The sequence below is a fragment of the Equus asinus genome, chromosome 5 (assembly GCF_041296235.1).
Source record: "Equus asinus isolate D_3611 breed Donkey chromosome 5, EquAss-T2T_v2, whole genome shotgun sequence".
Classification (NCBI taxonomy): domain Eukaryota; kingdom Metazoa; phylum Chordata; class Mammalia; order Perissodactyla; family Equidae; genus Equus; species Equus asinus.
In genome coordinates this window covers 113,441,611-113,464,497 of record NC_091794.1, presented here as the reverse complement: position 1 = coordinate 113,464,497, position 22,887 = coordinate 113,441,611, and the positions used below count along the sequence as shown (strand labels likewise).

At 57.2% G+C, this 22,887-nt stretch overlaps 1 protein-coding gene across 4 annotated transcripts; it reads left to right on the top strand.

Moving 5' to 3' along the window:
• Window positions 1-20: 20 nt before the first annotated feature.
• On the top strand, window positions 21-22,830 carry LOC106845231 (ATPase family AAA domain-containing protein 3A). 4 transcript variants are annotated; one of them, XR_011503690.1, is made up of 17 exons: window positions 21-339; window positions 4,415-4,491; window positions 5,199-5,300; window positions 5,622-5,681; window positions 6,234-6,303; window positions 6,732-6,897; window positions 7,062-7,131; window positions 11,014-11,169; window positions 11,767-11,823; window positions 11,963-12,088; window positions 12,372-12,496; window positions 12,963-13,014; window positions 13,408-13,478; window positions 14,445-14,612; window positions 16,318-16,426; window positions 17,044-17,354; window positions 22,005-22,830. XR_011503690.1 is itself a non-coding variant. In XM_014863163.3 (16 exons), the coding sequence occupies exons 1-16, from the start codon at window positions 138-140 to the stop codon at window positions 22,167-22,169; spliced, it is 1,776 nt and encodes a 591-aa protein (XP_014718649.1). In that variant the 5' UTR covers window positions 23-137; the 3' UTR covers window positions 22,170-22,830. The 4 variants fall into 4 exon arrangements, 1 of the variants encoding a protein (XP_014718649.1); XR_011503692.1 differs by having other exon boundaries at window positions 22-339; window positions 14,445-14,559; XR_011503691.1 differs by lacking the exon at window positions 17,044-17,354 and having other exon boundaries at window positions 22-339; window positions 14,445-14,559.
• The last annotated feature ends 57 nt before the right edge of the window (window positions 22,831-22,887 follow it).

The following is a 22,887-nucleotide window of genomic DNA, read 5'->3' as shown; positions in this document are numbered from 1 at the left end:
GGGAGGAAGGGGCGTGGGTCGCGCCTGCGCAGTGGCTCTGACCGCCGGCTGGCGGCGCGTGGAGGCTTCTCCGAGCCGCGGGCGTCTGCTCGGCCGCAGGTCCCGGCTGCTGTGGCGGCGCGCGGCGCTCAGGGGCCATGTCGTGGCTCTTCGGCATCAAAGGCCCCAGGGGCGAAGGCGCGGGGCCGCCGCTGTCCCTGCCGCCCGCGCAGCCTGGGGCCGAGGGTGGCGGGGACCGCGGCGCGGGGGACCGGCCGGCGCCCAAGGACAAATGGAGCAACTTCGACCCGACGGGCCTGGAGCGCGCGGCCAAGGCGGCGCGCGAGCTGGAGCACTCGCGTGAGTGTGGCGGCGCCGGCGGGGCGGGGCAGGGGCTTCTCCGCGGAGAGCCGGTCCGCGGGTGCCTGGGCTTGCGCGCGCATCGGGCCTGTAGCCCCTCTGTCGTCCGAGCGGTCAGGCGGCACGTGGCTGTCGGCAGTCCCGCTGGTCAGTGAGGAGACAGGCCTCCAGGAGTGAACCTGCCAAAGCGACCTTGCGTCTGGGGAGGTTCGGGCTTCCGTTACCTTATCCCACCTTCCCAGCTGCCCCGCGTTCCTCAGGTGGGGAAACCGGTGCAGAGGGGACTTTCAGAGGTTACACGTAGCAGGTGCCGGCCCTTGTCTTCGGTGTCTGAGAGTGCCGGAGCTCCTTCCGTCTCTTGTTACCTCCACGTGGAACGGCCACAGCGTGGCTAGGTGCGGCGAGGTAGGGAAGCGGGTCCGTTTGTAGGTGGCTGCTAGCAGTTTTTCACTTAAGGAGGGAAGCACGTTTGAGGGTCATTGGTTTTAAGCAAAATATAGCAGCTTTGCATGTTATTGGAAAACGCTGGCGTTCAGGTAGGCGAGTCTGTAAACCAGGAGGTCAGACAGCCCTGGCCTAGCCTGATGACTTTCCTGACCCAGGGCCCTCAAGGCATCAGCAGTGGCTGGACTTTTACGAAGCCCGTGTTTTTCCTCCTAACTGTCTTCTCTTCTATGGCCTTAACAATTTGTCTGAAAATGTAGTTTGTATTTAAGAGGCTGGAATGTAGAAGGTGGTGAGTAAAGACTGATTGAAAGAATACAACAGCTCTTAAGCTTTTATTTAAACAGAAGTGCCGTTTTCTCAAAGGAGATCCTACAGAGAAACGTTGTAAACAGGTATAAGCAGAGTCTTTCTCATTAAGGAAGGAGAGGCTGGGCACTTGGTGGCTCAATCCCTGCCCTTCACCTGGGGGCTAAGGAGCATCCTGGGTGAAGGCCGCTGGGCCTGCGTGGCTCTCAGATGCCCAGGGGACATTCAAAACGTTTAGATATTTGGGTCTGGGCCCAGAACAGCCTGCTTCCTTAGGCCTGGCTGGAACCCCCCTCCCCCCCGACTCTGTATTAAGTTTTGTAGATAATCTTAATTTAAAAAAAATTTTTTTTTTTGAGGAAGATTAGCCCTGAGTTAACTGCTGCCAATCCTCTTTTTTGCTGAGGAAGACTGACCGTGAGCTAACATCCATGCCCATCTTCCTCTACTGTATACGTGGGGTGCCTACCACAGCATGGTGTGCCAAGCGGTGCCATGTCCGCATCTGGGATCCGAACAGGAGAACCCCGGGCCACCCAAGTGGAACATGGGCGCTTAACCACTGCCCCAGTGGGCCGGCCCCTAGATAATCTTAATCATCAGGTTGGGCTGAGAAACAGTGGATGGGCTTCAAGGCACCTCACATGATGGTAGGTTTTTGACACATGGTGTGACTTCTTGTTAAAGGTTTCATCAGCAGACACCTCTCTGCCCCAGCACCTGTGGGACTTCAGCCTCTCGCCATGCTCAGAATTTCAATGTTTTCCTGCTTTTGGAAGCTGAACCCTCACTGTTGGCCCCCCAGCCCCATGCAGTTGTACAGCCTGGGTGAATAGCCTTGGGCATGTCTGAGAGGAGCAGCTTCTCCTTCCTGGCTACTTGTGCCTCTGAATTGCTCCCAGATCTCTTGTACGGGCCGCCCAGAGCTCCTGCTCTGGAACATTCTCCACCTGGGTCCCCAGGGCTCTGGCCTCTACTCTCCTATGACCAAGCCCTCATTTCCCCACCAAGTAGCATCTCTTGCAGAGTCCCCAGAGGCCACTGCCTGGAGTTATAGTCCCCTCATCAGTCCTCCCATTAGTCTCCACATCCGATGACTCTGTCCCAGGTGTGGACTCTACTTCATTTTTGTCCCTGCCGTCCTTCCTGGCCTTACTGCTGGCCAGTGGGAGAGGCGTTGCCCTCGTGTGCCACCCCTTCCTAGCCTCACACCCTTCTTCCCAGGGTGCCTCGTGCCCCTCTGCCCGATAGCCCCTCTGTAAGTCTGTCTTCTCCGGATGCTGCAGCTCACAGGCAGCAGTGCCTGCCAAGGCTGGTCTGAGCCTGCTCTTGTTCGACCTCCCTGCTCTCTCCAGGCCGTCCAGAGATGGCCTCAGCTGCTTCCCACAGTGTGACCACCTTCTATCCTTCAAGGCCCAGCCTGATGCTGCCTTGTCTCCTGGGCCCTCCTGGGAGGCCAGAGCAGGACATTTGGCCTTGAGCAGTCTGTGTGCCCCAGTCCACTTGCCTGTACACTCCAGGAAGGCAGGTGCCTAAAAGAGCACCTTGCCTGTAACAGGTGCTAATTAATGGTTTGGAAGCATGTTTCCTGGTACAGGATGATTTCAAGGTGAAGAGTTACTGTTGCTGGTGTTGAAATCCTAGCTTGTGATTAGTGGGCATGTGGTGCCAGGCCTCATGCTGAGCAGTTTACCTGCTTGCTCTCATTTCACTCCTCCAAGAGTTCTCTCTTTCTCAGGGAGAGAGAGAACCCCGCTCCATTTCAGGTGAGGCACTCAGAGAGTTTAACCTGCCTTGCCAAAGGTCACGTTGTGAATAAACAGCACAGCTGGGATTCAGTCCCAGTGTTGTTGGCCTGTGACACCCGTGTTCCTATCTGTTGTGATCTCCGCTTCCACTCAGTCTGAGTGAGCTGTTACAGGGGCTCCCCGGGTCTGCTCAGCCCTTGACCTCATGGCTTTCCAAGCTCACCAATGAAGGGGGTGGGACTCTGGTGCCTTCCTTATGCCATCTGTGCCTCCGATCACCAGAGACCCAGGGGAGAGCTTTGCAGTAGGGCTCTAGGAGACCGCAGCAGCCCCATCCTGACCAGCTCTGAGGGCCCTTCCCAAGCTTTGATGCTGTGTTCATGCCAGACCGCATACCCCAGCAGACCATCCAAACACAGAGCTCCTGCCACTCTTGTCTAAAGGTGTGGGTTGTGCTTAGAGCAGCAGTTTAACTCCGAAAAGAAAAACCCAGAACTGTAATCAGATGTGATGCTCTAGGTAACGATGTTTGCTCCGTTTTGGGGGTGACGGGTACTAGGGTCTGCAGCTGACTTTGAAGGCTTCAAAAAGTAAGATGGGTCATGGAGGATAGAAGGATGGACGTGTGGGAAGCAAAGGGAGCCAGCTAGGGCCATTGCAGAGTCAGGACAGTGGCTCACGGCCTGCCTTCCTCCCGCACGCTCACCTGTTAGAAGACTTCTCTGGTGAATAGTGTGCACGGGAGAACCGTGTCATCAGACAGACATTTGAGAGACCTGATGCGTAGGCTTCAGGAGAGTACCAGAAGTCCCAAACACAGACAGATATGGATCCTGCCTTATGAGCAGAATACATGTAGAAGATGTTTATGGCACACGCTCTGTGAAGAGCCATCACCCTGCACGCTTTGTCTTCCTTCTGATTTAATTCCCATTTACTTTTTTTTTCTTTTTGAGGAAGATTAGCCCTGAGCTAACATTTGCCGCCAATCCTCCTCTTTTTGCTGAGGAAGACTGGCCCTGAGCTAACATCCGTGCCCATCTTCCTCTATTTTATATGTGGGACGCCTGCCACAGCATGGCTTGCCAAGCGGTGCCATGTCTACACCCAGGATCCGAACCAGTGAACCCTGGGCCACCAAAGCGGAACGTGCAAGCTTAACTGCTGCGCCACTGGGCTGGCCCCCCCATTTACTTCTTAAGCTTGGTAGTAGATCAATGATGACTTAAGAATTAATTAAGATTAATTAAGACTTAAGAGAACGTACGTGCATGGAAAATAAAGGACATTCTGGCCACGGGCTTGCTTCTTGTTTAGTTGGGAAACAGCTGCCATGTTGGCCCTCCTCTCGAGGGGCATGGGCCACCCTTCTGTTGGGGATAGAGCAGACAAAGGTGAGGAGAAGGGAGCCTTTGGAGAGAGGGGTCACCGAGCAGGGTCTGACCTGGAATGAGGGTGGGCACATGCACTTTGAGGTTGAGGGGAGCCGTGGTCTCCCTGACAGCCCCTTGGCTTGAGCGCATGAACAAGGCCCTGTGCCTGCTGCCCTGACACCGCCCTCCCGTCTTCTGCAGGACATGCCAAGGAGGCACTGAGTCTCGCGCAGATGCAGGAGCAGACATTACAGCTGGAGCAGCAGTCCAAGCTCAAAGTGAGTGGAGGGTGGGATGCTCGCCGGGGTGGTCTGCGTCCCCTTGGCCACAGAAGGGTCCTGGGATGAGAAGTGCCTGAGAGCCGCGGCTGCGCGGACGCCTCCATCCCGCGTTTGCTTTCTAGCTCCTGGTTTGCAGGGAAGCAGGGAGCAGTCAGAGACAGGCGCTGGCGTGTGGCCCCAGTTTCCACAGCAGAACCACCTGGAAGGGCGGGCGTGGGTGAGGATGGGCTGGTCTCCCTGGGCGGGTTCTCCCCTGGTTTCTTATACTCTCATAGCGAGCCTAGAAAAGGCCTGTGCTCTGCACTCCATCCTTGGCTGTCATAAAACCTAGTCAAAAAGTGAGCACCTGACATAAGCCACTTTGGAAACAGTGTCAGAGAGGGGAGTGACAGGCCCCCTAGGAGACTGTCTCATCCTCTGGAGTCCAACCCTGTCCATTTTCCTGGCGCTTCTTGCTGCTTGCGGGTCTGGGTCCTCCTGGACCTTGGTGCGGGTGTAGCTGAGATGCAATGGGCCTGTGGAGGTGCTGGTCCAGGCTGTGTCTTCTGGAAGCACGTCCCACCCTGCCCAGACCTTTCCAGCCCCTTCAGGGCCCACATGGGATACGGGAGAGGGTTGTAGAGGTGGCCTGAACCCTGAGCTCGAAGTCCTGAGTGTGAGGCCTTGCCAGGCTCTGGGGTTGCAGCAGCTGGTCTGTGCTATAGGAGTATGAGGCCGCTGTGGAGCAGCTGAAGAGCGAGCAGATCCGTGTGCAGGCTGAGGAACGGAGGAAGACTCTGAACGAGGAGACGCGGCAGCACCAGGCGGTAAGGGCCACGTGGGCACAGGGAGGCCTGGGTGACGAGGATGGGGCGCACCGTGGCCCCAGATGCAGTCTGGGTCTGTTATTGACCCGTCAAGGCCTTGGGATGACCTTGTGCAAACATCTGAGGCCTGTGGATTCCTCAGCACTCAGCGTGACATGGATCCCGTGTATGTGTGACTGTGCTCACTAACTCAGCAGGTGGAGCTGGGGGGCTCATCTGAGGTCCTAGTGCCCAGTGGCGTCGGGGTCCAGACATTGGTTCCAGGCCCGTCCACCAGCCTCTCCAGCTGAGCTGTGTTCATGCTGTTCTCTCCCTCCCCAGAGGGCCCAGTACCAGGACAAGCTGGCACGGCAGCGCTATGAGGACCAGCTGAGGCAGCAGGTGAGCTTGGCACCTGCGTGCTCCCCAAGAGCATGGCCTCTGCTGGGCAGGTGGGTGGCCCAAGTCCGGTGCGGCAGGCTCTGGGTCCTGGGAAGCTCTGCTCCCATGCCTGCACACGCACACAGGATGCACGTGCCTCCATGCTCCGGCCACTCTGAGCTCTCTCCCAGTTGAGGCCTGACTAGGACCCTGGCTGTGATGAGTTCGTGGTGGATGTTCAAGAGTTGTGGGTCTTACAGTGGAAAACAGAGCTCTGTGAGGACAGTCATTGGGGGGCCGGGGGAGCACCCAGAGGTCTGCCCTGCGGCCAAGCTCTCCTGGGGGCAGGGGCTTTTGAACCCAGCCCTGAGGCACATGCGTGTCCCGGGCAGTTCAGCCCCGCCTGCATCGGGCTGTGGAGCATTTGCGCCCTGGGGTGCCTGCCCCTGGGAAGGTCAGAGCCTCTGGGGTGGCGGAAGTGTCCCCTCAGGCCGAGCAGCTGCCCTGTCAGAGCCATGTTGGCTGTTTCTTACTTCTGAAAGCTTTTGCCTGTTTTTTGTGGTTTCTTGTCAGCAACTTCTCAATGAGGAGAACTTGCGGAAGCAGGAGGAGTCCGTGCAGAAGCAGGAGGCCATACGACGAGGTAGGGCTGTGAGCTCCGCCTGGGGCTGTGTCCTTGGAGCCTGCCTAGGAGGCGGCAGCTTGAGAAGGGCCAGCGGGGTGCACGGGCTGTAGGCATGGGAAGGCGCGGCTTCAGGCGCTTAATCTGTGTGCTTTGTGAGACCCATGCTGGGGGCTCTGCATGCTGCAGCCGGGGCTTCACAACAGAAACCAGGGCGGGCTGGCATTCTGGGGCCCACTCTTCATCTGCAGCCAGGCAACCCCAGGGTCCCACGTGAGTTCCTGTCCTATGAGAAGGGTTGCCTCGGCCTCGGGGTCTGAACTCAGGACTCCTCATGGAGAGCCATCTACTGGAGGGGCCCGGCTTGGGGGGTGGTCCACAGTGGGCAGAGAGGCAGCCAGGCCACAGGGCTGGGAGCCGAGTGCCACTCTCCTGCCTCATCCTGGCAGCCACTGTGGAGCGGGAGATGGAGCTGCGGCACAAGAACGAGATGCTGAGGGTGGAGGCTGAGGCACGTGCCCGGGCCAAGGCCGAGCGTGAGAACGCAGACATCATCCGTGAGCAGATCCGCTTGAAGGCTGCTGAGCACCGCCAGACCATCTTGGAGTCCATCAGGTAAGGCCGTGTCCCTGGTGGGCATCCACTGGAGCCCTCAGTGGCTTGATGGCCTCCATCCCCTGTCCCAGGCAGGGAAGACTGCTTCTCGGACCCCTTGCCCTTTCCCTAGCCCCGTGCCCAGGTCCGTTGCCCTCCAGGTCATGTCCCTGCTTCCTCTACAGGACAGCTGGCACCCTGTTCGGTGAAGGATTCCGTGCCTTTGTGACAGACTGGGACAAAGTGACAGCCACGGTAAATGCCACTGCCACATCTTCCCCACAGTCTGTGCCAGGGCCCCCTCTGGGCCTCGTCCCTATCTTGGGTGGTGTGAGTCTGCAGATGGGGTGCGCCAAGAAAGCCTGTGGTTTAGGAATTGCGCTGCTGCTCCCTCCTGCTCCCCTCTCCTAGGAAGCTGGACAGGTGGGGCCTCTGGTTTGGGGCACGTGGAATCATTTGGTGTTGGCCGTGGCAGCATTCAGTAAAAAGTGTCAAAACCCTTTTTTTAAAAAGTTTCTAACTTTCTGGCTGGAAGGAAGACGTGGGAAGGGGATGCTAGAGCTTCATTCCCCACTTTCCTTAGCGGCCCCGTCTTTTAGAAAGTGTGAATGGGGACCTGTCCGGGGCTTTGGCAGTGGGACCAGCTGAGACCCCATGGGGTCTGGGAGACATGCGGGGTGCGCCTTTCCAACTGAGCTTCTGGGAGGGTCCCCCCCTTCAGGGGGAAGAAGAGGTCAGCCCACCAAGGCCATCGGGCAGTCTCACATTCTGGAAGCCCAGTGATCTGTGCCCTGTGCCGTGGGGCTACTCAGCACACAGGGCGGGGAGTGTTGGCTAGAACTAGTTCCTGAAGCCTCCACAGGTAGGGCCTGCGCTCGGCTCTGTGCCTGCGCTCGGCTCTGTGCCTGCGCTGTTCCAGGCTGAGGAGCGTGGCTCAGCACTCACTCGTGTGGGACTGACACCTTAGCGAGGGCCTGACAGTGAAGTGCTGATCCTTAGCGCAGCGGCCATGCCCCAAGGAAACACGGCCAGGTGTCCGGGGCCCCCTGTTCCTGGGGCCTTTTCCACAAATGTCCTGCTCTGGATGTAGCTCCAGCCTCACCGGGGACAGTGAGGGGTGGATCAGACTGAGCCTCCAGAGAAGCAGGCACTTGATGGTCCTGGCAGGGCCAGGGCTCCAGTCCAGGGAACTTGGAGCTGGTCAGACTGCTGGTTCATAACATGGCCCCTTGGAGCCACCCAGCTTGGGCCGGTGACGGGGCTGAGCAAGGATTCCTGTCACATTCTTCTGAAACAAGTTTCGAACAATGCTCAGGGGCCCCCTGCCCTTGGAGCAGTGGGTCATAGTGGAGGCCCTGCTGAAAGTGGGTCCAGGGAATCCGGCCTATGGCCAGCGGGGTGGGCAACTCAGCAGTTTCTCTCTGGCGTCTGAGCTGGGCCGCCTGGAGTTGGGTGCTGGCTCTAAGCCCTGGCCACATCCTTCCACTCCCTCCTTTGCGCCCTGCTTCATGCAGTGAACTGCAGGCCTGCAGCTTCCTCCCAACTGACCCTGTCCTGCCTCCCCCAGGCACCCCTGCTCGGACCGGGACTCGTGCAGGAGGCAGACCTGGGCTTGGGTCAGGGCTGCTTGTTGGGCACAGCTGGGGCTTTGGCTCCTGTGTCCTCCCTGAGCAGGTCCGGGTAGGGGCACATGTCCAGGTGTGAGAGGACAGAGCTTATGTGGGCGTGGCTGTGCTGTGCGGGGTCCGAGCCCTGCCTTGAGCCTTCCAGGCCCTCCCGCATGCTCACCTCTGCCTGACCCTCCTCTTTGACCATCCCCACCTTGGGACTCCGCACTGCTCCCTCCACGTCGTTGCTGCCCTGGCCCAGCACACGGGAGGTGCTCGGTGTGTGCTGTGCGCTGGGCAGTGCCAGGGGACACGCGTCCTGGAGAGGAGTCTGCAAACGTGGCTGCCTCGGCCGTGATGAGGAGAGCAGTCATCTGATGAGGCTGGCGCTGTTTGCTTACTTGTTTTTTTACAGGAATTAGTGGTTTGGTGTTAACCTTGTTTTCCTGGAATAAAGTTTCACTTTTTTTAGTGGGGCCAAGCCTCACGCGGCCCACAGCCTGGTCATCTCCAAGCCGCTGTGGCAGCCCTGCAGTGAGTGGCCTCAGCTTCAGAGTGTTTACACTTCGAGTGGAAAGTTGCAGAGAAAAGCGCTCATGCAGTCAGGTTGTGCCTCTGGTTAGAACCTCAGGACGCCCTTGGGTCCTGCGCGTTGTGGCAAACAAAGGAAGGGATTTAAAGAGGCTGGTAGAGCCAGCCCTGGTGGCCTAGGGGTTAAGTTCGGCACCTTCTGTTTTGGCAGCTGGCTTCGGTGCCTGGGTGCAGACCTACACTACTTGTCAGTGGCCGTGCTGTGCCAGGTGGCTCACATGCAAAAAGAGGAAGATTGGCAATAGATGTTAGCTCCGGGTGAATCTTCCTCAGCAAAAAAAATAGGCTGATAAACCACAAGAAAAACCAAGTTCCTGGTGCTAGAGCTTTGCTTACCATGCCTGTGGAGGAGGCAGCTTTTCACTGTCTACTTGATGGCCCACGTTTTCCTTATGACCCTGTGTCCCACTCTTGGGACGTGACCTTGTCTGTGGGTGGTTGGAGGGCCCTGAGGTGGTCTGAGCAGAGACCGCCAGGTGGTGGGACCTCTGAACGAGGAGCTAGTGTGGGTCCCCTTCTCTATGGCTGAGATTCTGCTCCCTCTGCACCCCACACTGCCCAGTCTCCTTGCTCTTCTGACTGGGACATGGGTCGGCCCCACCTGGGACGTGAATGCAGGCCTCTCCCTGTGTCTGGGTTCCGGAAGGTCAGCACCCTCCTCCCAGGTGCCCTCAGCTAGGACTCTGGCCCCTGCGCACATCAGAGCAGGATCCTGGGTCAACAGGGTCACAGAGAGGGACGCGGGAGCTGAGAGAACAGGCCAGCTGAGGCAGTTGACGGTGAGGGTACACGTGCTGCCCACAGGCTCTGCTCCCCTGCAGACTCAGACCTTGGGAGCCTCTGGGGAGGCTGGTGTCTGCCTGGGCCAGGGGCCTGCACGCTCCCTCTTCTTGCCTTTGGTTTTGCAATACTTCTCTGAACGGGAGTTTTCTTTATCCTTTTTGTGACAACTGTCCAGTGCTCAGAAAGCAGAGCAGAATCTACTGGCCACGTGCCCATCCCCTGCCTCCCGGAGGGACCAGCATTCCAAGGCATCTGTTTCACTGATCGTCTTCTCTCTCGTGGAGTGTGTGAAAGCGTGTCAAGGGCTGAGTGCCCCGTGCGTTTGGGTCCCTCCAGCTGTCCCAGAAGCGCTGCTGGCAGTCTGTTCACCTTAGGGTCCAGACAATGCCTGCATGTTGCATGTGGTGGTGAAACTCTTGCGTGTGTCTTCACTTCAGAATCCCCGCCCATGTGGGCGGCCTGTGGGCTGGTCAGTCCTGCCTGCCTGCTGACAGACTCTGCTGAGAGTCCACCTGAGTCAAGTGTCTACCTTCTAAGTAAGCTGGATAGACACGCGGAGGGGGTTGCTGGAGTCAGACCCAGGAGCCAGCTGGTCACAGTGGTGCCGACAGCCAGCCCTGGCCCCACCACCTCCTGGCATGTGCCCCTCTCTGGCCCTCGTTTTGCCGTCTGGTGTCCTAAGAACCTCGTTTGTGTGGTCTCAGTCATTGCTCCCCTATGGTGGCTGAGCTGTTCATTTTGTAGGGAAGAGTTTTAGTTCCGTTTTCAGATGTTGGTGTGGGTTCTGGGAGCTTTTCACTGCAGCTCCGGCTTGAGTGTCCTGTGCCTGTGCTCCCACTGTGGTGTGTGCTTTGTGCCCCATCAGCTCAGGAGTCCCTTCGCCTCTTCACGGTTGTAGCTCCTGTCGCTTCCCTAGTCCTGCTGGAACACACTCTCCAGTAGCTGTCTGCGAAAGGGCGTTTTTAATAAGCTTTTTGATACCTTGGCTGTCTGGAACCATCTTCCGCCATCATGTGTAGTTGAGCGTCGGCTGGTGTGGGATTTGGGGTTGGAGGCTCTGCTGTCACTTGGCACGGGGTGGGTTCAGGTGGCTGTGTCAACTGCTGAGTGGTGCAGGGCAGTGGGTGTCACTCGCCGCCTTTCTGCCCTGCTCTAGGTAGCCGGACTGACACTGCTGGCCGTCGGCGTCTACTCCGCCAAGAATGCCACGTCTGTCGCCGGGCGGTACATCGAAGCCCGGCTGGGGAAGCCGTCCCTGGTGAGGGAGACCTCTCGCATCACAGTGCTGGAGGCACTGAGGCACCCGCTGCAGGTGACGGGCCTGGCTGTGGGTGTGGGGCCCATTCTCACTGGGGCTGTGTCCCCCAGTCCCTTCTGGTCACAGCCAGACTGGACACATGTCCTTCCCCACTGACACAAGTCCTTTCTGCTGCCTCCTGCACATGGGATTTGCTTTTGGCTTTTTCCTCTTTGCTGTCCTCGTCAGGACTCAGGGGACCCTCGCCCCATCTGCTCAGGTGCCCCTTGCATCTGTTGATGTGAGGGACTGCATAGCTTTTGGGTTCTTTGCACTCCTGGACTCCTGTAAAAGTCACTGGAAGTAGCTCGGGGTCAGCTGCCTCCCTTTCCTTGTTGTGCCCCTCCTGCCGCGTCCCCCACTGTCTGCGGCTGGACCTCTCTATTAATTGCTGCGGGTGATTGAGGAAAGGGTCAGTAAAGAACCTGTGGGTCACCCAGCCCAGTAACACAGACGGCCTCATCTGCCAGCATTCTGAAGCAGGGCCCGGTCCTCTGTATCCTTGAGTGCGAGGTCTGTGGCGGTGGTGTTTCCACGTGGCAAGCCAGCTGTTCCCAGCACTTGGTGGCTGTGCCATGGGCTCTGCCGATGACCCTGCCCGTCCCCCCGCAGGTCAGCAGGCGGCTCCTCAGTAAGCCTCAGGATGCGTTGGAGGGCGTCGTCCTCAGTGTGAGTGGCGCTGCTGTTTCGGGGCTGGGGTGGAATTACCCATCTGAGCCACAGCCTGGGGTGGGCTGCCTCTTGTGCTGGCCCAGGAGGGTCAGACTCAGCAGCAGGGCATCTCACAAACTGCCGTGTCCCCTGGCAGCCCAGCCTGGAGGCGCGTGTGCGGGACATCGCCATCGCGACAAGGAACACCAAGAAGAACAGGAGCCTGTACAGGAACATTCTGATGTACGGGCCTCCAGGGACTGGCAAGACGCTCTTTGCCAAGGTGAGGGCAGGTGGCTGCGCAGGTGGGGCTGGGGTCCTGCAGGAGTCTCACCCGCCAGTAGTGGGGTGGGTGGGCAGAGGCTACAGCTGAGGCTCTTGGGGCTGGGCATCAGGGCCACGTGGGAGGGCAGCCCCTCCCCAGCTGTTCAGGCGAGGGGCATCTGCACACACAGCCAGCCCCCAGTGCTTCAAGCAGTGGGTGAGGGCAGAGGGCGAACCCACAGGCTTTAAAAGGGAGGAAGCGAAGAGCATGCTGCCTTTTCCCTGTCCGCCCTTTCTTCCAGAAACTAGCGCTGCACTCTGGCATGGACTACGCCATCATGACAGGCGGGGACGTGGCCCCCATGGGGCGGGACGGCGTGACTGCTGTGCACAAGGTCTTCGACTGGGCCAGCACCAGCCGGCGAGGGTGAGTGGGCTCCTGCTGGGCAGGGCGTCAGTGACTCCCCTGCAACCTGTCCCCACGGTCATACCTGAGGCCAGAGCAGCCTCTGCTGTCTGGCAGCATTTGGGGCCGGGGGTCTGAGGGAAAAATTCACCCGAGCGCAGGTTCCTGGTGGTCTGTGCTCGTCACTGGAACCTCTCATTGCTTCTGACTGTAAAACATTTGAGACAAGGGCTGCCAGCCGGGTACTTAGTTTAGCGCCTGGTGTGGCTGTTGTGTACGTTTAGTGATCGTCTGTGCACGCCAGCACTTGGCATGCCTGGGGCTGAGGTCCGCGCTCCCCAAGACTGCTGTGGGCAGCTTGTGGTGTGGGTCTCAGTGTGATCGGTGCGTTGGCGTCCCAACAGGACGGTGCCTGTGCTGAGCAGCCTCTGCCAGGCTCTGCCCCCAGGCCCTGCCCACACCTCATGCGGACCCCTCCCCTTCACAGCCTCCTGCTCTTTGTGGATGAAGCAGACGCCTTCCTCAGGAAGCGAGCGACCGTGAGTATTCTGGAAACCTCTGTCTGGCCTGGTGGGCTGGGCTGGCCACAGACAGCGTGTCCAGTGATTTGAGCAGAGCGAGGCATGGCCAGGCCCGTCATCTCGGGCTGCATCCGTGTTTCCTGGGAAGGTCACTGCAGCTCGTGACTGAGGCCTGACCCATACCTGCTCCTCAGCTGCGCTCTCTTCATAAAGAGCTGTGTGTGTGAGGAGCAGGAGTTGTACGTGTGGTGTTTTTCAGAGTCGTTTTCAAGTTTAGATTCGTTCATTAAGATGCTGGCGTACTCCTGCTCCTGGAGGAGCAGGGGCTGTGTCTTTCCGGGGCCTCCATCTGACTTCCCCTCGGCTGCTTACAGAGCCCTGCTGCTCAGGCCGGCTGCCTTCTCTCCGCAGGAAAAGATAAGCGAGGACCTCAGGGCCACCCTGAATGCGTTCCTGCACCGGACAGGCCAGCACAGCAGCAAGTGAGGGCCACCCGCCAGCGTGAGACTCATGTGCAGAGCGCCTCCCTACGTCATCCCATATGGCCGTCACAGCAGCCTTTGACAGAGGGAAACTGAGGCACTGCCTGAACTCACATGGCTGCTGCAGGACAGGGCTGGGAACAGGGCAGGCACACACCTGACCCATCGCTCACAGTGCCTGGGCAGCGTCCCCACTCTGGGGCATCCTGTGTCCTGCACCCATGCAACAGGAATGGCCAGTCGGGGCACAGTGGGGTGTTTGTGGGAACCACTGGGAAGATATGCTAGCGTCTCTCAAGCAGAGCCAGGGCCAGTCCTTGTCCACAGGTCACTGCCCTTGGCTTCCGGCCAGCCCTTGGCACCTCCGGCTGTCCCCCAGAAATGGGATGTCTGAGTGGTGTCACCCCCACACCGGGTGCCCTGGGTGCAGGTGGCCCCAGGGATGGACTGGCGCCTTCCAGATCCTTAGTCTTACTCTTCTGTCACTTGCCTGCTGTTCACTGAGGGGCACCCAGCCCTGCAGGTCATCTTTTTACCACCATCTCAGATGCATTGCCCTCGCCCGCTATGGCTCTGCCAGCAGAGACCTCCCAACCCCCTCAGACCCCTGGGAGGCGTATCCATGTCCCTGCTGAGTTGGCAGCTCCACTCAGCTGATCTCTGGGCTCCAGTGGAGGAGGGGCAGACATTTGTCTTGGACCCCAGGGTCCCTATCCCTGTGCACAGCGAGGCGTACGTGGCCATCCCATCAGGCTGGGCCATCGGTCAGAAGAGAAGCATGAATTGGGGCAGGAACAACTGTCAGAGGGAGGGATGGACAGCAGAGAGCAATGCTGGGTCTGCCTGAGGTTTTCTGGGTTAAAAAGTTGCCAGATAGACTCTGTTAGAAAATTGCCCTGTGTGATTTGAGAGGCCCCTGTCCTTGGTGAGCAGGCGGTCAGCTCGCACCGTCTCTGTTGGCCACAGGTTCATGCTGGTCCTGGCCAGCAACCAGCCCGAGCAGTTTGACTGGGCCATCAACGACCGCATCGACGAGATGGTCAGCTTTGACCTGCCGCAGCTGGAGGAGCGGGAGCGCCTGGTGAGAATGTATTTTGACAAGCATGTTCTTAAACCAGCCACAGAAGGAAAGCAGTAAGTGTCCTGGATGGCCCTCGGCTGCTCCCACCCCGTCCCATTGGGGTCCTGCCAGCACCTCCTCCCACCGGTGTACCTAGTCCTGACCCAGTGCTTTCACGTGGGGCTCTGTCTTGGGAGGCTCTGCTGGCCCCTGTCCTGTCCACTTACTCGGCCCCTGTGCCTCCGTCCTACCCACCCCCAGGTGGTTGACTCAGTAGCCTGTCATCACGGACTAGCTGGTATCTGTCCTTTTGCACTTGTTACACAAGTGCCTTCACTACGTGAGGCCTTTAAGGAAACACTCGGGCCCCCGATGGCGAGGGCTGTGGTGGCCAATCGCCGGACATTTCGCTGAGCTTCACTTGGACCACGATGTTGGTCTTGGAGGTAGACTCTGACCATTGTCCATGGCCAACCCTGACTCCAGGAGCCTGGGACCGCCACTCTGCAAAGCCCACCAGGGGATGGGGAGCCCTTCACACTCGGTCTGGGCCACCCTCTCACTCACCGCTTTGTGCATCCTGCTCCAGATCAGCAAGGGCCAGGCTATTTCTAACCCCCTCCAGGGGCCCAGATCTCTGCAGCGCTGACCTGAATCCCTCCTGTCGCTGGCAACACAGCCGGCTGCTCCTCTCACTCGGCTCCGCCTGCCCCTCTGCCCCTGCCCTTAGCTCCCTTACCTGGGCCACCGCCTCCTCTGCCCCCTGCCCTTGAGCTCCCTTACCTGGGCCCCCTGCCCCTCTGCCACTGCCCTTGAGCTCCCTTACCTGAGCCCCCTGCCCCTCTGCCACTGCCCTTGAGCTCCCTTACCTGGGCCCCTTGCCCCTCTGCCCCCTGCCCTTAGCTCCCTTACCTGGGCCACCGCCTCCTCTGCCCCCTGCCCTTGAACTCCCTTACCTGGGCCACCGCCTCTTCTGCCCCCTGCCCTTGAACTCCCTTACCTGGGCCACCGCCTCCTCTGCCCCCTGCCCTTGAACTCCCTTACCTGGGCCGCCGCCTCCTCTGGCCCCCAGCCTCCCCATGGCCCACCCTAACCTGCAGGCAGCCCACACACCATACAGTCTCAGTTCCTGAGGCCCTTTTCATGTGTGTCAGTGGTTTCTCACAGGCCTTTGGCCAGACCTGATTGGGGAGGGACCCAGGTGCACGTGTATGCTGATGTGACGCCATGCTGATTCGGGAGCGCTGGTCTTCCACCCTTTGATTTCCTGGTTGCGTATTTCAGCTCATCCCTAGTGGGATTTCAGCTCCCGTGTTTGGGCGCTGGGCGAGGGCTGGAGTGAAGGGCACGTGGTCCCTGCCCCCAGGGGCAGGCAGTGGGGCTGTGCATGCTCAGGGAGCCCCACCATTCTCACACATCCTGACTGGCCCTGCAGATGCCCCCAGAGTCCCTCAGCAAGCTGTCCTTGCTGCACAGCCGCTGCCTAGACCCCACCTTGGGCTCCAGGAGGAAAGGGAATGCCCAGAGGGGTAGGAAGGGCCAAACGGGCAACCTGGCTCTGAGAGTGGACGTGGCGCAGAGTTGGCCTCATTAAAAGGAGGGACATTTGGATGCGTCCCACCCTGAGGGTGGCACATGCACCGCCTGGGGTTCCAACACGCCCTGGCAGACGTCCCAGCCCGCCCTCTTTATGGGAGCCTGGGGGCCCTCGCAGGCCTCTGGCCTCCCCCTGGGTCCTGTGGGCATCCCGGGCATCACTGAGGCATTCCTCCCTGCCAGGCGCCTGAAGCTGGCCCAGTTTGACTATGGGAAGAAGTGCTCAGAGATTGCACGACTGACGGAGGGCATGTCGGGCCGTGAGATCTCCCAGCTTGCTGTGGCGTGGCAGGTGAGTTGGGGACAGGCGTCCTGCAGGTCTCATCCCGAGACCCTCAGAGACATTTGAAGGCAGTGCGTGCTGGCACCTCCCTCCCTGGGGTGTCTCTGCCGAAGGGTTTTTGGCACCAGGTGTGATGTGCTGTCCTGCTTTCCAGCCACCCCCTGACTCCACCCCCACAGTGGGGAGGATGGGGCCAGGCTGTCAGTGGCTTTGCATATTGTGGCCCACCTCATCGTGTTTTACTCCAGATCAGATGGGTTCTCTGAACTCGAGGCGTTCTCTGGAAATGAGCCACATGTCATGCGGGCGTCACAGTCCCACAGGCCCACGCTCGAGGTCTAGGGAACCTCTAGACTTTGTTCCAAGCTGGGGCCCAGGGCGGTTGACTCAGGTGACTCTGCAGATGGGTGGGAGGGCCAGGGGGACACAGCCTGGGTCAGACATGGAGCACCCCGAGAGACGTCTGTGGGCTCATGGGAGGGCAGAGGAGATGACAACCAGGAAGAGCCCTGACCCGATAAGTGGCCTCGGGTCTCCTCCCGGCTCCTTGCCGGGCGGGGGCTGCTGGCGCTTGGGTTTGTCTGCTCTGTCTGCGAACGCTCTAGATCGGATGTCCTGGCTTTTAGGATAGGCTCACGCCAGGATGTGTCCAGTCACTGATTGGTCAGCCCAAGGCCTGTCTGTTAGTCCTCCCCTCTCCTGGGAGAGGAGAGCGAGATGCAGAGAGGAGGAGCCGCCATCACAGGAGGAGTGCGGTTGTCTCCGTCGGCCCCTCTCCCTTTGTGTCCAGCTGCAGGGCGCAGAGCTGGGTGCTGTGGCTGCCCCTCCCTCCAGGCTGCAGAGCAGGCTGCCTCTCTGCACGTGTGCCCTGAAGCCCTCTGTGGTGCACTGCATGGACCTGCTGCAGCTTTCGTTCCGGGGCAGTGGTTTTGTCAACGTGAGTCCGTGCCTCTTACCACCCGGGCTACCTGTCGTGGGGATTTGCTGCCTTTTGTTTTTCTTTAACATAGAATTTACCATCGTAACCTTTTTCTTTTTTTGGTGAGGAAGATTCACCCTGAGCTAACATCTGTGTCAGTCGTCTTCTGTTTTGTATGTGAGTTGCCACAGCATGGCCACTGACGTGGTGTAGGTCCACACCTGGGAACGGAACCTGGCCCACCTAAGCCAAGTGCGCTGAACTTAACCACTGGGTCACTGGGGCTGGCTCCCTCTTAACCACTTTTAAGTGTACAGCTCACTGGTATTAAGCACACTCACATTGTTGTGCAAGCATCACCACCATGCATCTCCAGGTCTTTTTTATCCTCCCAGACTAAAACTCTGTCCCCATTAAAGACCAACTCCTCATTCCCCGGCCCCCCGCCCCGGCAACCTCCATTCTACTTTCTGTATGAATTTGACAACTCAAGGGACTTCATATGAGTGGAATCAGACAATATTTGTCCTTTTGTAACTGGCTTAATTTCATTTAGCATAATGTTCTCAAGGTCTATCCATGTAGCATGTGTCAGAATTCCTTCCTTTTTTAAGGCTGAACAATAATCTGTTGTGTGGATATATCACATTTTGTTAATCCCTTCATCCGTTGATGGATACCTGCGTTGCTTCCACCTTTTGGTGATTGTGAATAACCCTGCTATGACGTGGGTATACGAGTATCTCTTCAAGACCCTGCTTTCAGTTCCTTTGAATGTGTAACCAGAAGTAGGACTGCTGGGTCATTTGGTAATTCTATGTTTAGTTTTTTGAGGAACTGCCATAGTGCTTTCCACAGTGGCTGCGCCATTTTACATTCCCACCAGCAACGCACAAGGGTCCACTTTCTCACATCTTCCCTAACGTGTGTTGTTTTATACTTGCTGAACAGTGGCCATTCTGGTGGGTGTGAGATTGTGTCTCATTGCAGTTTTGATTGTGTTCCCCTGATGGTCAGTGATGCTGAGCATCTTTTCACGGGCTTACTGGCCATGGTATGTCTTCTTGGAGAAATGTCTATTCAAGTCCTTTGCCCATTTTTGAGTTGGGTTGTTTTTTGTTGTTGAGTTTTACGCATTCTTTATATATTCTGGACATTGATCCTTTATCAGACATGATTTGCAAATATTTTCTCCCATTCTGTGGGTTGCCTTTTTTAGTTTCCTTTGATGCACAAAAGTTTTTAATTTTGATGAATTGCAATTTATCTATTTTTTTCCTCCGTGCTTTTGGTGTCGTAGCCAAGAAATTCTTGCCAAATCCAGTGTCTGGAAGCTTTTCCCCTGTGTTTTCTTCTAGGGGTTTTATAGTTTGAAGTGTTACACTTAGGTATGTGATCCATTTTGAGTTCATTTTTGTACGTGGTGTGAGGTAGGAGTCTAGCTTCATTCATTTGCACATGGACATCCAGTTTTCCCAGCACCGTTTGTTGAAAATACTGTCCTTTCCCCACTGATGGGTCTTGGCACCCTTGCTGGAAACCATGTGTGTGAGGGTTTATTTGTGGGCTCTGTATTCTATTCCAGTGGTCTGTATGTCTGTCTTTATGCCAGTGCCACACTGATGTGATTACTGTAGCTTTGTGGTAAGTTTTGAAATCAGGAAGTGTGAGATCTCCAACTCTGGTCTTTTTCTAGATTATTTTGGCTATTTAGGGTCCCTTGAGGTTCCTTGTGAATTTTGGGATGGAGTTTTCTATTTCTGCCCCCAAAAAAATCATTGAAATTTTGCTAGGGATTGCATTGAGTCTGTAGATTGCTTTGGGTAGTATTGACATCATAACAATATTAAGTCTCCAGTGTATGCACACAGACATCTTTCTATATTTTAGTATCTTTAATTTCTTTCAGCAATATTTTGTAGTTTTCAGCATACAAGTCTTTCACCTCCTTAGTTAATTTCTAAGTATTTTATTCTTTTTGATGCTATTGGAAATGAAATTGTTTTCTTAATTTCCTTTCTGGATTGTTCATTGTTACTATATAGAAACATAAGTGATTTTTGTGTGTTAATTTTCTATTCACGACTTTGCTTAATGTATTACTTCTAACATTTTTGGAGGAAGTCTTTAGGATTTACTACATATCGAATCATATCACCTCCAAACAGATAACTTTACTTCTTCCTTTCCACTGTGGATGCCTTTATTTCTTTTTCTTGCCTAACTGCTCTGGCTAGAACTTCAGGTCCTCTGTTGAATAGGAGTGAGAGTGGGCAACCTTGTCTTGTTCCTGATCTTGGAGGAAAAGCTTTCAGTCTCTCACCATAGGGATGATATTTGCTGTGGGGTTTTCATATATATGGTCTTCATCATGTTGAGGAAATTTCCTTCTATTCCTAGTTTATTGAATGTTTTCATCATGAATTTTGCCAAATGCTTTTTCTGCATCAGTTGAGATGATTGTGTGGTTTTGTCCTTCGTTCTGTTAGTGTGATGTATTCCACTGACTGATTTTCCTGTGTGGAACCATCCTTGCATTCCAAGAATAAATCCCACCTGGTCGTGGTGTGTAGTCCTCTTCATATGCTGCTGAATTTGCATGGCTAAAGTATTTTGTTGGGTCAGTGTCCATAGGGGTATTGACTTGTAGTTTCCTTGTGGTGTTTTGTCTGGTTTTGGTATCAGGGTTTTGCTTATAGATGAGTTAGGAAGTGTTCCTTCCTGTTCAGTTTTTTGGAAGAGTTTGAGAAGGTCTGGTGTTAATTCTTATTAAAGCATTTGGTAGAATTCACCAGTGAAGCCATCAGGTCCAGGGCTGGTTTTTTTTTTTTAATAAAATTTTAAAATATTTTTAAATCGTTTCAGTTCCCAGGAAACGTGCAGTGCTGGCACAGGGAGCTCTCACGCACCGCTCTTCCTCCCTTGCCGTGCTGTGAACATCTCACCCCAAGGCACATTTGCCACATCACCACTGACTCTCCCTTGGGCTTGATCTGGCCCCAGGAGCCCACCCAGGACACCCCATGACACTGAGTCACGGCCTCTCTGCAGGCTGCTCCAGGCTATGACAGTTCCTCACATGTCCCTTGTTTTTATGATCCTGGCAGTTTTGAGGACTGCTGGTCAGGTGTCATGTAGAATGTCCCTCTGGGTTTGTTTCATGTTATCCTCATGATTAGACTGTGGGTTTCAGGGAAACCCCAGAGGTCAGGTGCTCCTCCAGTCATATCATATCGGGGGAACCTGCTGTCCACACAACGTCGCAGGGATGTTGGCCTGGATCACCTGGTTAAGGTGGTGGCTGCCAGGTTTCTCCTTGGCAAAGCCACTACTTTCCCCCTTTTCCTAATGTATTTGGAAGTGCGTGACTGAGTCCACCCCCTACCCTCCACGGGTAGACGTCTCTGTGAATACTCTGGGATTCCAGAAGGAGCAGCTGCATTCCATCTACCCACCCCTCTCTGCCAGGAAAGCCCAGACCCTGACCCACACGGGCCCCTCTGCTGGGTGCTACCTGTGGGGGCCCCTCCCCGCTGTTTTTCAGAGCCACGTGCTCCTCACAGGAGGTGGCGGGGCAGCCCTCTCTCCACGGCCTTGGCCAGCACTGAGGACGGCCATGTCCTGAGGACGGGGCCAGTCTGTGTGAGCAAAGCAGCTGACTTATCTTAGATGGTGGGAACCCCTTCACAGTGCCCACCATGGGCCGAGGCCGCTTAGGTCGCTTAGGCCTGGCTTAGGCCCCCCGCTTGGTGGACCCTGGGTGCTGTCCAGCCTCTGTCAGAGTGATAGGCTGAGTGACAGGAGTTACGTGGGGCACTGAGTCATCTGGGAGGAGTGGTGGCCTGGCCACAGGTGACGTGCCTGGCAGCCAAGGAGATGTGGACAGTACGGGGCCTGATTAGTAAAACTTAGGCACCTCCACCCATATGCCCGCCCAAGTTCGGGGCTGGGATTCCTAGGCAGGGCCTGGCTTTCAGCCCCCCACGGTTCTGGGAGGACTTTGCAGACGGTGGGGGCCCTGTGAGAGGCAGTTCCTGGTGGAGGGCAGGTGGTACGTGTTCAGGGGCAGTCTGGCGTGGCAGGTCCACTGTCTGACCCAGTCAGTATTGCTGGCGCTCCTGGGGAGCTCTCAGCCTGGGTCCCTGCCCTCTGTGTCAGAATGGACCTACCCCCGAATGGCCTCTGGTCTGTCTGCTTTCTGTGCCCTGGCCCATAAAGGCAGGGTCCTCCTGGTCCAAGGGGGTGGGATGGGCAGTGCTGGGCTGCTTCTTGACTGCTGGCCTCAGGCTTTCTGCTTTTAGGAAGTCCTTGAAACCTTACAGGGCAAGAAGGCAGCCTGGTGCTGGCCAGGACACAGGCAGGGCCATGAACATTGCAGGGATGGCAGCCACTCTGGGCTGTGGATTTGCCTATGACCACACGTGTGTGCTGGTCGGCCATCCTTCTGGTGGACTCGGAGTCCCAGGCTTCATGCCACCTTCCCCCCCCGCAGGGGCTTCTGGTTCTGGAGGGCATCTCCAGGAAATGGGCTCATGGGGCCTGGGGGGAGCAGGTGGCAGTGATGGGGGTCTTCCCTACAGGGTGGGCCCCAAAAGCCTGAGGCTGGGGGACCCTTTTCTGTACAGGCAGCCCCTCTGGTGCTCTCCTTCAGCACTCTTTCCCTACTAGGCCATGGCATACGCCTCTGAGGACGGGGTCCTCACCGAGGCCATGATGGATGCCCGGGTCCAGGATGCCATCCAGCAGCACCAGCAGAAGATGCAGTGGCTGAAGGCTGAGAGAGCTGGGCTTGAGGGCAGCCAGACCCTGCTCCCGAGTGCACGGGCCGAGTGAGCTGGGCCTGGACACCTGGGGCACACTGGCCATGTGGTGTCGCCAAAAGGAAGCACCAGCACCAAGGCACCCACGTTTCCCGGAAGCCAGGGGTTGCTGGGCGGCCACCCACCTCCCCGGCGTTTTTAACGTTCCTGTGGTGAGAGCCAGAACAGCATGTTAAAGGCCTCTGCTCAGGACCAGCTGCAGCTGTGCTGTCTTTGTGGGCAGCACCCCCTTCTGCCCCCTCCAGGCTGTGGTGCTGGCTGGGAAGGGTCAGGCTGGGGCCACCTGCCCCCCACACCTGAGCCTGGCCCAAAGCTGCGGAGAAGGCACTGCCCCCCACCCCCATGGCGGGCTGCTGCAGCCGTGACCAGCAGTAGGGGCCCTGGCAGAAGGAGGGCCAGCATGGGTGGGGGCCTGACTTTGCCCAGTCCCACCCAGGACCAGAACTGAGCAAGGGGTGAGCAGAGCAGGCCCCTGTGCTGCTCACTACTGTACTCGGGAGAAGGGGTGCCCTGCATATGTCTGTGACTGTGACAAGCCCAGGGAGCCACTCCTGGCACTGTTGGCAGGGACGTCCAGTGCTGGAGAACCGCCCTGGCCCAGAGGAGCCACAGCTCTCCCTCAACTGGAGTCGAGTTTTTTAATCCAGACTCTAATAAAAACCCTTGACATGCTACCTCACAGAGTCTGTATGTCTGCTGATGCGAAGGGTCACGGGGTCAGACGTGAAGGA